A 12,462-nucleotide genomic window follows, 5' to 3' on the forward strand; every position below is an offset into this window, starting at 1 on the left:
AAATTACAGAGACGTAGCGGTGAGTGGGCGGCCCGGCATGAAACTCTGTTTACACAAAGAGAGCAGCCAGCGTTCATTAAAACTCAGAAAGCAGGATCAGAGGAACAAATGACGTTCAATTAGCCTTGAGGAGATTTAAAGGCTTACAGGGATGTACAGAAAGTGTACAGGATTTAATTAGTGATATAGAATGAATGTGGATGAGCAGAGTGAAGAGGCTGTTTAAAGGATAGAGCTGTTGTTTCACATGGATCCACGTTTAACATTGGCCTTTATGTAAGAACATTTTTTCTTATTCTAAACCTCTAAACAGCGTCTGCCCATATGTTTTATTATGATGTTAACTGTTGATTGTTGTGTAATTAAAGAGGTAAAGTTGTCTCAGCATCAGATCATGTGTGGACTGAAGGTTTCTAAGGTGCAGTCCATGAGATCGTTAAGTTCTAGTCACTGAGAGGCAGAAAACCAACAACACTACAAATACAAATACAGGTGACCTTTGTTAATAAAGGTGTAACATAAGAAAGGTGTTAAATGTTATTAACAATATTAAATTACAGGATGCTATTGAAAATACATAAATAAATAACAGGGATTATCTTCTTCTTCTTCTTCTTTTCCGTTCCGCTGTTCCCTGTCAGAGGCCACAGCGAATCATCTGCCTCCGTTTAACCCCGTCCTCTGCATCTTCTTCTCTCACAATAACCAGGGATTGTGTAACAAAATAAAACCTGACCTAACAACTCCTACTCTAACTATGCAAACATAACAACAACAACATCTCTTAGACCTAATGTCATCGATAAAAAGTAAAACAGGCCTCTGTGTCAGAGCAGATGATGAATGTGGGTGTATGGATGTGTGTGTGTATGTGTGTGTGTGTGTGTATGTGTCTATGACCTTCTCCAGCCTCCTGTACGCATACGAACAGTTGGTGGTGTTGAAAATAAGCACAAAGTTCAGCCAAACCAAAACAGCGGCGTGCTGCTCTCTCCTCTGCAGCCACACTGAATGAACACCAGGCAGCGGTTTTAACAAGAGCCATGATGAGTCCTGGAACCTGATTGGAGGGTCAGCTAGATGACCGCACCACCGGGAAGGCAGAGGTGGGAACTCGGTGATTAGCTTAAGACTGGAGCTGGGATGATGCACAGCACGGTCCTGTTTGTGAGAAAAGACGTCAAACCAGGAACAGAAAACCACAGAGAGGCCTGAGGTTGAACACATGTCCCATCACTGCTTGTCTGATTAGACTTTAAGAGGTGTTTCTACTGTTCTTCTGCTGCTCGGAGGTGTGTTTAATGTCATCTCCTCACCTGTTTCTTCTAGTGGAACGTAGGAGGTTTATATCAGTAACACAGAGTAAAATGAGGCTGAAACGAGAATCTGAGTTTGTCTCTGAGGGGTAGAAGAGCACAATCTGAGCAGTAAAACATTCTTCTGGAAACTGTCTCAGTGAACTCTGTGTGTTCTGAGACCTTTTTTCCTCAGTGTCCCACAACTGTCTTGAATCCTACTTTAACTTAGCTCAATCTTAAATTAGGTCTCCTTTTTATTCTACATTAGAAACAAACAAATGCATTTAATTATCCTGCACTTTCCAGTATCAGTACTGTATTCTTTTCCTTCCAGGTGCTATTTTTGTTCTCCACCTGCTTCACAAGTCTACTCCTGATTTTTAACCTGTATATGAACTCCAGGTGGAGCAGCTCTCACAGTAGAGACAAATAAAACAGAGCTGAGGGAGAGTGAAGGTTAAAACTCGGCGTTTCAGAGCCGGACTCTAATTTCTCAGGAGGATTTTGAACATCTATATGCTCTGAGAATATTATAAATGTGTTCATAGCGTTCTTTAATATTTGAAGAAGCCGCAGCTTTGCAGTATTAATGATACAGTTTCTGGCTTGTTTTTGCTTTGGAAGTGAAATAAATAGAAACAGAGCTCATTCGTTCTCATCACCAGCTGCAATTGATCATAAAGCAATTACCTTGGAAACAAGGCCGCCTGCTTTCCACTTTCCTCCCAGCTGCAGTGTTTATCATGCAAACAGCAGATAACGCACACACACACACAGCGCTGATATCTGAAGCTGTGGAGCAGTGATGTAATATAAACTGATGCGTTTTTTCTTTAAATATATATTTTCTTTGAATTAAGGGATCCTCACACTAAACTTCTAAACACTTCTCTCCTTGAAATCTAGTTTTTGTCTCATTCTCCTGCTGTTAATTTGTTTGTTGATGACTTGAAATTAGTGTTAACAAGCTGCAGATGGTGATGTTCGTTTCTTAGCTGCGGCTGCTGATTGGTTGGTTTTGATACTTTAATTTATTGCAATAAACCATCATCAAACAGGAAACTGTGAATTGTACATTTCATTAAATAGTTTGGGAGGCAGGGCCCAGTTTTCTATAACCAACCACCTGCATCCCTGCAGCCCTGTATTATATTTAGCTCCATGTCTATTGTTAAATTATACCACGATGTTGAATGGTTCTACACTCTCCTCTTTCACAGGGTCTCGCCGGGTCCTTTTCCTGCTCATACAGTATTTGTCGTGTAAACAAATGCTTATCTTAGTAACTACAAACACAATGAGGAATCGTTTAATTTTAATTTTATTGCACATAGACGATGGTGTTACTAAGGAGTTTTGGTTTCTTGTCCAATGATTGATGATTACAGCCGCCTCAGTGTTGGTGATTTGTTGTGAACCCTTTTTACATCCTGGGTTGACTGGACTGGTTCTGAACCTAAAACGTTGATCAGCTTCTCCAAAACTTGGAATGTCCTGTGTCTGAAACCATCTACTTAAATTTGTTCTATATTTGTTCAGAGCTTAATGAATGTAGATATTTTGCCAGCTGGAAACATCTAAAATGCCTGTCATCCTAAGTTTAGACTGTATAATGCGACAGCTCCTTCGCCTCTTTTATTCAAACTACCTCTGGATGTTTTCTGGGAGATTTCAGGCAAACGGATCCGGAGAGTTTCTGAGCAGAAAACGAGGTGAAGACAAACAGCAGCTGTCATCTTTTCTTCTGCAAAAACTATTTACAGGAAATTTACTCTCTGAATTTGCATCAGGCCATGTTCACATTCAAAGATAATAGTTGTCCTCTCCAAGGAGAATTGGATTTCTCTCTGACTGAGCGGACTGTGATTTGCTCCTCTGTCTTTTTCTCCCGGTGTGACTGGAAATAAATGCAAAGGAACCACAGGATTCAACCACCCAACACACAGAAATGCAGAAACACGCAGGCAGCTAAAGTCAGACACTATTTTCAAGGACAGTTATGTTGTGAGAGAACAAAAAACTCCGGGTCGAGCCACAGCAAGCCACAGATGAGTTCCGCTTTCTGCTGTGATGCCTGATTGTACCTTTATGATGGCAAATTACACTCGCTCCACAGACTGTAATGATCATGTTCAAATGTTAGAAAATTGATTTTTTTTTTTTCGATGAAAAGCAATCTGCAATTTTAACCTCACCTAACCACCCGAAAGCACCTGTGGTCCCATTGTTTCAGACCCACGTTCTCTAAGGAGTTCATTTTAAATAGTTTAATGGATCTAGTGGTGGTCACAAAGTGGCCAAAGAAACTAAACCTATCATGCTGAAAGTTTGGCTTGAAGAGTAGACAGTCAGCTACTGATAGGGTTGGATGAAAGTATTAAATGAACCATTTGTATTCAGTTGTAGGAGTAGTTAGACAAGCTGGTGACTGATTTGTCCGCTCATCAGTGAGCTCAGGGACACCAACAGACCCAAAAGGATCACAGAAAACTACTGTGGAAGATGACAGACTAAATCTTTACCCAGAGAAGCACGGTGGAGGTGCTGTCATGGTATGGGCATGTACAACTTCCTGACAGAAGCAGCAGGATGAGCCCGTAGGTGTGTGCATGTGTTTGATAACACAAAAACAAATTTATAATTTTCCCCCAAAAAAGAAACATTCCTGGAAACACTGGTGTGTTTTTAATATCACTCTTTCTTGTCTGGTCACCTTCAAACACTTCCTGTCTCCTGTTGACAACTTCACACAAACAGCTGTGGCCACACAGTTTAAACCTGCACTCTGAAAAAGCTGATGGCCCATTGGGATCAATTATAGTAGGAGGATGAAAAAGAAGCACCTGCCATGCATCATTTTCTCTTTTCCCACACTGGGAAAGAGTCTTTAATTCACAGCCAGGTGTTTAGATAGACAGACGAATAACAGAGCTGAGAATGGACGACAGAAACAAACAGAAAGCACATTATTCCAAATGTGTAGCAACAGTTTGATCGAGTCCTGGTTCAGTCTCCTAAAGAAATCTTTTGTATACAGCAGTGGAACCCTGATCTTATCTAGGCTTCACCTGGAGGGACAGTATGTGAGAATAAATGTCCGAAGCATTTGATCTAGACGTTAAACAGACTTCACCCATCCCAGTAAAGAGTCTGTTTTCCAGAAAACATACACAGACACAGATGACTGCATGAAACACTGTGTGTAACAAGGATGTAGTTATTTTACCTTTTAATTTATTGTATACATGATGATTTTTCTGTATAACCCTAATTCAGATGTCTTTGTGCATAATGTCAGCTCACCAACAGGGGGATGTGGTTTTTCCCATACAGCCAATGACTGATGCATCTGGTGACATTGTCCAGAGTTTGTTTGGTGTAACCACAGACGAGCATGTGTTTAATTTACTTTCATTATGGGATCGCTTTACATCACGGTTTTGGTGCAGTGTACGCTGATGAACATGCACATATAAAGGAGGACTGAGCCCCCACGTAAGCCCAAAGAAAGTTCTTCCATAAAAATTAGACAGATGTTCGTCTCACTTCCACGTTCACTTAGAGCATGAACAGTGGTATGAAGCTGGAGAACGGAAGAGTTAAAGCAGCAGATTTGAAATGTTTCAAACACACCTTCAGTGTGAGGAGGGTGTTTAGGGACAGTCTGAGAGTTGATGCTGTTTCACAGTGATGTATGGTGCTCTGTGTAATCCAGCTCGTCCTTGTCTGACTCCTCGGGCTCTTTTTAGGATTCCAGCTGCAGTCAAACAGAAGGGACATGAATAATTCAAAGGCGAGCAGCTCAGAGGTGCCGCCACTGCTGCTGCTGCTGCTTCGTCATGTGAGTCTTCACCTGGAACAATTACAGAGAGCTCCGCCGCCACAGAGGGGACAGCTATGAAGTGTCCCCACTCATCCCCGGAGCTTCTTGTTTTTAATCAGAGTCTCTGAGCCTTCAGGAGGACATGTCCACACTGTGATGTACAGACTCTGCATGTTGAGTGAAGCTACTGTCAAATGAAAGTGCGGTGTGATGATTTACTTTTCTGTTGTCACACTGATAGATTGGTGGACGCAGACATTACCTCCCATAATGCATCAGGAGAAGAATGTCTGTGCGTCTGCTGTGAGGACAGTATTTCTCAGAGGGAAAATTTACTTTCAACAATATAACCAACAGAATATAGCAGCTGCTTACAGGTGATGGAAGCAACGGCAACAAAACAGCAAGTTGATTACGAGAACTGGAAACTAAAACACTGAAAAGTGCTCAGTGGAGGCATGAACCAAAAAAGATTTCCAGGTTTACTTCCATGTTGTGCGACAGTGCATCACTCCACAGACTTAACGTTGATGTGACGTCACAAAGATTTACGTTACTTTTCTAGGCTGTAGAAAAGGTTTTATTAGTAAGAAAAACTCTAAATAAATATTCATAGAGGAGTAAACTCTGACTCTGACTCCAGCTGAGGAGCTGAGAGGAAATACTGAATACAGGGGGGAAATCAAAAAGCAAATTGTGCACATCAAAATGGAATAAAATAAAAACTGATCTAAAAATAGACGTGTTCTAAACATCTGAGCATGTTGGACACATCTCTAAAACAGCTATCGACTCGTTTGTAAGAACATTGAAATTGATTTTTTAGCCTTCTACATTAAAACATGACTCAGCAGATTGTTTTGCTGTGGTGCTCTCAGTTGAACGGACCTGCTCACTGGTTGTGACAGATTCTCTCCTAACGCTGCTCGCTCCTGTCCTACAGGTCTCCTGACACCAGCAGGGACGACGGACTTTCCCCAGAGAAGGACTGGTTCCCATCATCCATCCCTCATCGTCACCAAGCAGCTGCTGACGACCAATCATCAGCTGGTACTCGGAGCCACGGGGCATGGCGTCAGCGCTCCCTGCTTCATACATGGAGGAACTCTAGAAACTGCAGCTCTTCTGTCAGGGGTGAAATGGATCGACCGCTGGATTGATTCCTTTTGTTTGGCGCAGACCAAAGATGAACAGAGCCAGCGATGAGACATTTTAACGGGGGTGAAGACCCTCAGAAACCCCTACAACATCATATCTATGTAAAGAAATGAAAACATTGTGATATTATAAGTGAACAAAGTGATAATGTACAAGATCCTGATATAACATGCTTCTGTATGAGGAGAGGCGAAGCTCTTGATGTTTGTGATGGGACAGTCCGGTTGTTTGAGTGCTGAACATCCACCTGGTGGAGGTGGAGGAGGTGGAGACTCGTGTTGGACATTTTTATGAGAAGAACATCCAACTTTGTGCACTTTTATCAGACAACTAAAGACAGATTTTCAAGATCAGCAGCAATCTGGGAAATCAGCGCAGAGAATAACATCAAACATGGCAACCAGGTGAATGTACTTTTTACCATTTACTGTTCATACAGTTACACAAACACAGATTAAACATAGTCAGTACTAAATAAAATAATTTTGCTGACTTTGGTGTTCGGACTTTTTTATTTTAGTGAAGCTCTGTGGCGACTGTCATGTGTCCCAGACTTTAGGACCCAGCCATACTTTGTTCTGGTGCTGGAACATTTAATTCCTCCTCAAACTGTAATTTTAACTCTTTATTTAACAGATTGATAATATCTAGGTAAGAGTGTTGTACTATTTATTACTTAGAAAGTACCATGAAGTTACTAAACATCATTATTTTGGAGCTTGGTTTAAGTCATGGATATATCTACATATACATACATCTACATATTGAGAAATAAATGGGTAATGATGTGGAACTCAAACATGTCTTTATTATTTATTTTACTTTATTTCTTAGTTATTATCCAGCTATTACATTGTAATTACTAAACTATTACTCCAATAACCTTCAGCTCACCAACAGGGAGTTTATTACCTATGGACTTAGGCCACTAACTCCATTAACCTTCTACTATCAAGCTGTAAAGTCCTACATCAAACTCCACTACCACTTCTTATCATGACAAACTGCAGCATCCAAAGTGATTTCTGTCTCTTCTCCACCAGACTACATCATGCATTGAATCAGATTAAACTTTTGCAGCATGGCAGATTTTAATGAAACAAGCTAAGTTTTCTTTACTTCAGAAGTCCTGGTCCTGTGTTTTTTGGGGGGAAAGATGCATTAATTAAATTAAAAATCTATATTTTACCATTTTAAATGTTAAACCTAATTATAAGGTAAATTTACAACGAGCTGCATCAGTTCAATTTCTGAAATGTCTCATGGAGCATTTATTAGTTGTAATTAGTTTTATTGTATATTTCAGACATTTCAATTAAGAAGTACCAGTCAAATAAATTTCTATTTACTATAGTGAAGCATTGGTAAATAATTAACATTAATAAAGTCATTAGTTAGTTAAACCTTTCTATGAGAAAGTTTCCTTCAGTTGTTGTAGGATGTTCAGGTTGTTATTTATCTCAGTCTCCATCAGCTGGAGGACAATAACTCACTGTCGCGCTGCCGTAATGAACCATGTTCTTCATTAAACAGAAAACACAGCTCATCTGTAATCTACAAGGTTTTTCCTCTGATTTTCTGGAAAGATGTTTCACGCAGAAAGTCTCAGTTTCGAGTTCCTCACAGAATTAAGTGAAACCCTCACTTTAACCAGTAAATGTAGCATCAGGATCGTGATGATCCAGATACTGAACATTTATCTGCTAAAAATCGGTTTATTGTAGTTTTGTATTATTATTAATTTTCCATATTATATAAATAACAGAACAATATATTTGGAAATTAGAGAAAAATTCTTGAGCACTTTTATCAAGTGGAAACTTCGTTCTGTCATATTTATAATTTTTTTTAGCCCAATAGTTCAAACTTTTTTATACCAAGAGGGTTTTTTTATGTTCTCCATCAAAATGACACAGTAGTTAGACTTGTTAAGTGAAGTAGAATGAGGATCAGAATTAAAACCTTTATATTATTATATTATATTATTTCATGAGCATCGAATTGGGTGAAAACTGCAAATGTGGCTCCAAACAGATCATTTAGATTTGATCTTGAGATGATGGTTTTAAGATGAAGCTGTGATCTCAGCAGTGATTTGCCGCTTCAGATAATGAGATAATTAATCACAGAATAACTGAAAATCTGAACAATTTAATTAAGTTCTGACCTTCAGATAAAACAGATACACATTCAGTTTTTGTAGCGTGGAGACCGTTTACTGTGCATGTTCAGATCATTTTTATAAAGGTGATTTATCTACAGCTCGTTCCTCGGGACGTCAGACTCACTGATGCTGTTGAACAAAAGCCTTCTGACATTTTCCTGCTGAATTCAGCAACTGAATTTGTCAGTTTTCAGACTTCAAACGCACTAAAAATACTGAGCAGAATGTAGGCTGAGCTCTCAGAGGCTTCACTGCTCTTACATTATCCTCTTTTATTTATTAACTTTACATTCTGGCCCACTTCTCCTCCTCAGCACTATTAGCCCACTTTTTACACACAGAGCAGGAAATCACCAGAAATCAGCTCCTCCTCTTCATTACCAGCTGATTAAACTCAGGATCAGTGAGAGCCGACAGGAAACCATCAGCGAGAATTGAAAGATCATTTACGGCCTCAGCTGAATGATACTGTCACAGCGTTTCTCAGTGATTCCTGTCTTTTATGTGTCATGAGTTAAATTGAGACGTCCAGTTTCTGCAGATTTAGAATTAACAGACTCATATTTGTATGTAGAAAACGGCCAGAGGTTAATAGCAACTGAAATCTGTGAATTGCTCCATGTTTACAACCCTACTTAGACTTTTTTCTGCCTGTTCCTGTTTTTGCCCACATGAGAAAATTTCACCAGGCAGATTTTGGTCTGACTGCACCTTAATGCACCTCAGTGCCCTGAACCTGGCTGTGCTGTTTGTTCACTTAGTTTTTCAAAGGTAATCAGTCACATCACAATAATAAATGCACAATAATAAATTAATTTACCTGGTTTCATATTACTCCTGCAAAAGAGAATGAAATTATTAATGTTGAGATTAATGATGTGGTGGACAGGAGTCAGCGTGGGGAAAATGTAAAGCTGGTCATGATGGACAGGTGTCAGGGTGCATCGCAGCTCGCTGTCACAGACCTGTCATGGAGCTACAGCTGACCCCTGTCCGCCCCAACAATATGGTGTCTGCTCCACGATTTCAGAAGGAGACAGCACAACAAGAAGGAGAGGCTGTAATAAAGGCATCACCAAGCTCGGTCTACGAGGCAAAAACATTCAGTCACTGTGCTCTTTGTTAAACTTCAGGCTTGTAGTAATGTTCTTCTCAGTAAACAGCAGCTTCCTCCGTAGTGTCCTGTCATAGACACTCTGCTAGTTCAAGGTTTTACCAACATCCAGGCTAAACTCTGAATGCAGTGTCTCGCTCATCAAGTCTTTAATGTCTGTACTGTCTGGGATTTACTTATTTCAAGACAAATCACCATCTACTTTTACAAAGGTAAATAAATCATACTTTGTGAGTACTGAAGAAAACACAGCTGAAGCAAACCACACAACACATTGTTGGTCTGTTCCTGAAGGGTAGTTACATGTAAGTGGGATTTTAAGTGAGGTTTCATTACTTCTGAGACAGAATCAGAAAGTTTAATGAAAGAAACTATAAAAACTAAAAGTGATGAACTAGGATTTAGTTGAATGCATTTTTAAGTGTTTTCTGTAATCAGTAAGAACAGCTGATGTTTCTCACTGGTTTCACAGTCCTGATGTAAACTGTGTCTGTGAATGTTAAACCGGACTTGGCAAAGCTCAGCTGAGCTCTATTAAACCCTGCCAGCCTCACTGACATGCCACTGAAATGTGACCTGTGTTGTGTGTGTGTGTGCTCGTTCTCTCCTCGGCTCCTCACATTTGATATTCCAGCCGTGTTTCTCAGCAGTAAAGACCAGTGTGGGAATCTGGAACAGTGTTTCTTTAGAGAGGCTCAGAGTCGCTCAGTTCAGTGAGTGGAAAACAAAACCAGGGCTCTTATTCTGAAAATCGAAATGACTGGATGTTTGAGAAGGGCTGAGGCACAAATAGCAGCGCGGGTTCATGGATGGGTTGTTGCTGCCACGCTCTCGAGCTGAACTGTATTAACTCTGTTGACGCCTCATTAGGTCAAATTTGTATCTGTACAAATATAAAAAGGTGCAAATTAAAGAGAGTTTCTCCCAGTTTGACCCACTTTCTAATGTGGTCCTCGATCTGATTCACATCTGTGAACTAATGTATTTAACCAGTCACAAACTGTTGATACTAAACACATCAGTAAAACCTCCTGACTTCCTGCATATTGTGACTTTCACTGACTTCACTGCGTTCAAAACATTTTATGGTTGTGTTTCAGCACAAGAGCAGCTCAGGACATGTTTAAATTTGATGATGTGTGTGTGTGTGTTTGTTTCCTAAGGATTGTAATGATATTATTTCTAAACTGAAATTTTAAAGGTTGTCCCACTGACGTCTTGTGAAGCAGAGGTGACATTCAGGAATCTCCGCTCGGTTATGAATCAATCCGTTTTGGTCTTCTTCCCTCTGGAACGAGCAGCCGTTCCCAACAAAAGATGTCCGCTTCCTGCCTCCTCCCTGCTCCTGTAATCCTGTTACTACACCTCTGTGGCACCGTCCCTCCATCACCCAGAGGGGCGTTCTGACACACAGGAGGAAAAGTCACAATAAAACCTCAGACATGATGCAGGGCGTCAGCGTGTCTCTGTGGAGGAGACTTAGACACAGCTTCACCTCATACCAGCAACCAGAATCCACGGAAACACACATACATATAGTAGATATCTGCAAATGGATAGTTCCACTGAAACTCCAGCTCCCCTATGGACTCACTGCCCTTTTACTAGAGGAGCTATTTAAGGAGCTTTTTTTAATGATGCACTTGCACATGGAGACTGTGCAACCATGCTGGACCATCACAGAGGGCCGCAGCAGAGAGATCTGAGAGAGGATCTCAGAGGAGAAGAGCAAGAACAAGCTAAAAGTAACTAGATACTGCAGTTCAAGTTCTGTACCGCACCGAGGTACGTGTCCATTTAGGGTTTAAACATGAATATGAACACTGGATAAAGTTTTTGCAGTGAAGAAGAAGTCCTCCTCTCCTTCAGCGTTGGCAGGAGTTTATGTACATAAAGTGTCACCTCACCTTGTGGAACAGCTGAAAACTGCTGATTAAAGATGACACTAAAACTCCCCCGACGTCCTGGACCAGGAGCGAGCCCAAAAGCATCAACGATGAAATCAGACTGTGATGATCCAGGTGCTAAAGATTTAATGTGTGACATTAAATCTTTAGCAAGCAGGACATAGAGTCAGCGTCCTATTTAACACCGTAAATCCTCAGTACCCAGAAGTACTGCGGTGTGATGAAGCAGCCGCGCAACAACAGCTGACTGCATCTTAAAGCCTCTAAAGTTCAGCGTCTGTGTTTTTCTCATATTTTCTTTATGTCTGACTGTAGCAGGACACAATAAATGATAGAGACACACTCAGGGTTAGAAATGATGAAAACACCTGAGCAGTGTTCAACTGCAGCCCCGTTTTTATTTTAATATTTTCAATCAACTTCAGTGCTGTGAATATTTTGTATTTATTAATTAAATTTGCCAAAATGTAAGCGTCAGTGTTGAGAGAAGCAAACTTAGGTTGTTCCTCTCACATATTAAAAAATGAAACTTGTAATAATAAAATACAAATCCTAGAATTGAAGAAAAATATTTTAATGAACAAGAAAATTCTTCATAATGATGTAAAATCTGATCATTTAAAGTGTTGATGAACTGATTTTAATTTCATTGAGTCAAGGAAATGATGTATGATGAATTCAGACTTGAAAGGGGCACAAAACATGTATTTATGTTATATATTCAACATATATAAGAACTCCATCATGTGTTTCTGATGTGTCTGCTGATTATTTCTGCTCATCAGCAGAGATAATGATGAAGAATATGAGAAGATGAGGACAAGACAGTTAATCACTTTTTATGTGGCCAGTTTCCATTATAATAAATGTAAAATAAATCTGATTTATCGTGTCAATGTCGAGTGTTTTTGTATTTGTAGTCATCTCTCAAACTGTTTTTGACGTCTCCACATTTCTGGAGTTAAAAACTGTTGCACATATTTTAACCCTAACCCACA

General features: G+C 40.0%; 1 protein-coding gene across 1 annotated transcript in view; it reads left to right on the top strand.

The window, feature by feature from the left end:
* LOC113165804 (chemokine-like protein TAFA-5) overlaps positions 1–6,367 on the top strand; it is a 29,499-nt gene extending 23,132 nt beyond the window's left edge. The window contains exon 4 of the mRNA XM_026365549.1: positions 6,065–6,367. Coding sequence (XP_026221334.1) covers positions 6,065–6,073 — 9 coding nt within the window. The 3' untranslated portion in view covers positions 6,074–6,367. The remainder of the gene's footprint in view (positions 1–6,064) is intronic.
* Positions 6,368–12,462: the final 6,095 nt, after the last annotated feature.

This window comes from Anabas testudineus, chromosome 6 (assembly GCF_900324465.2).
Source record: "Anabas testudineus chromosome 6, fAnaTes1.2, whole genome shotgun sequence".
NCBI lineage: Eukaryota > Metazoa > Chordata > Actinopteri > Anabantiformes > Anabantidae > Anabas > Anabas testudineus.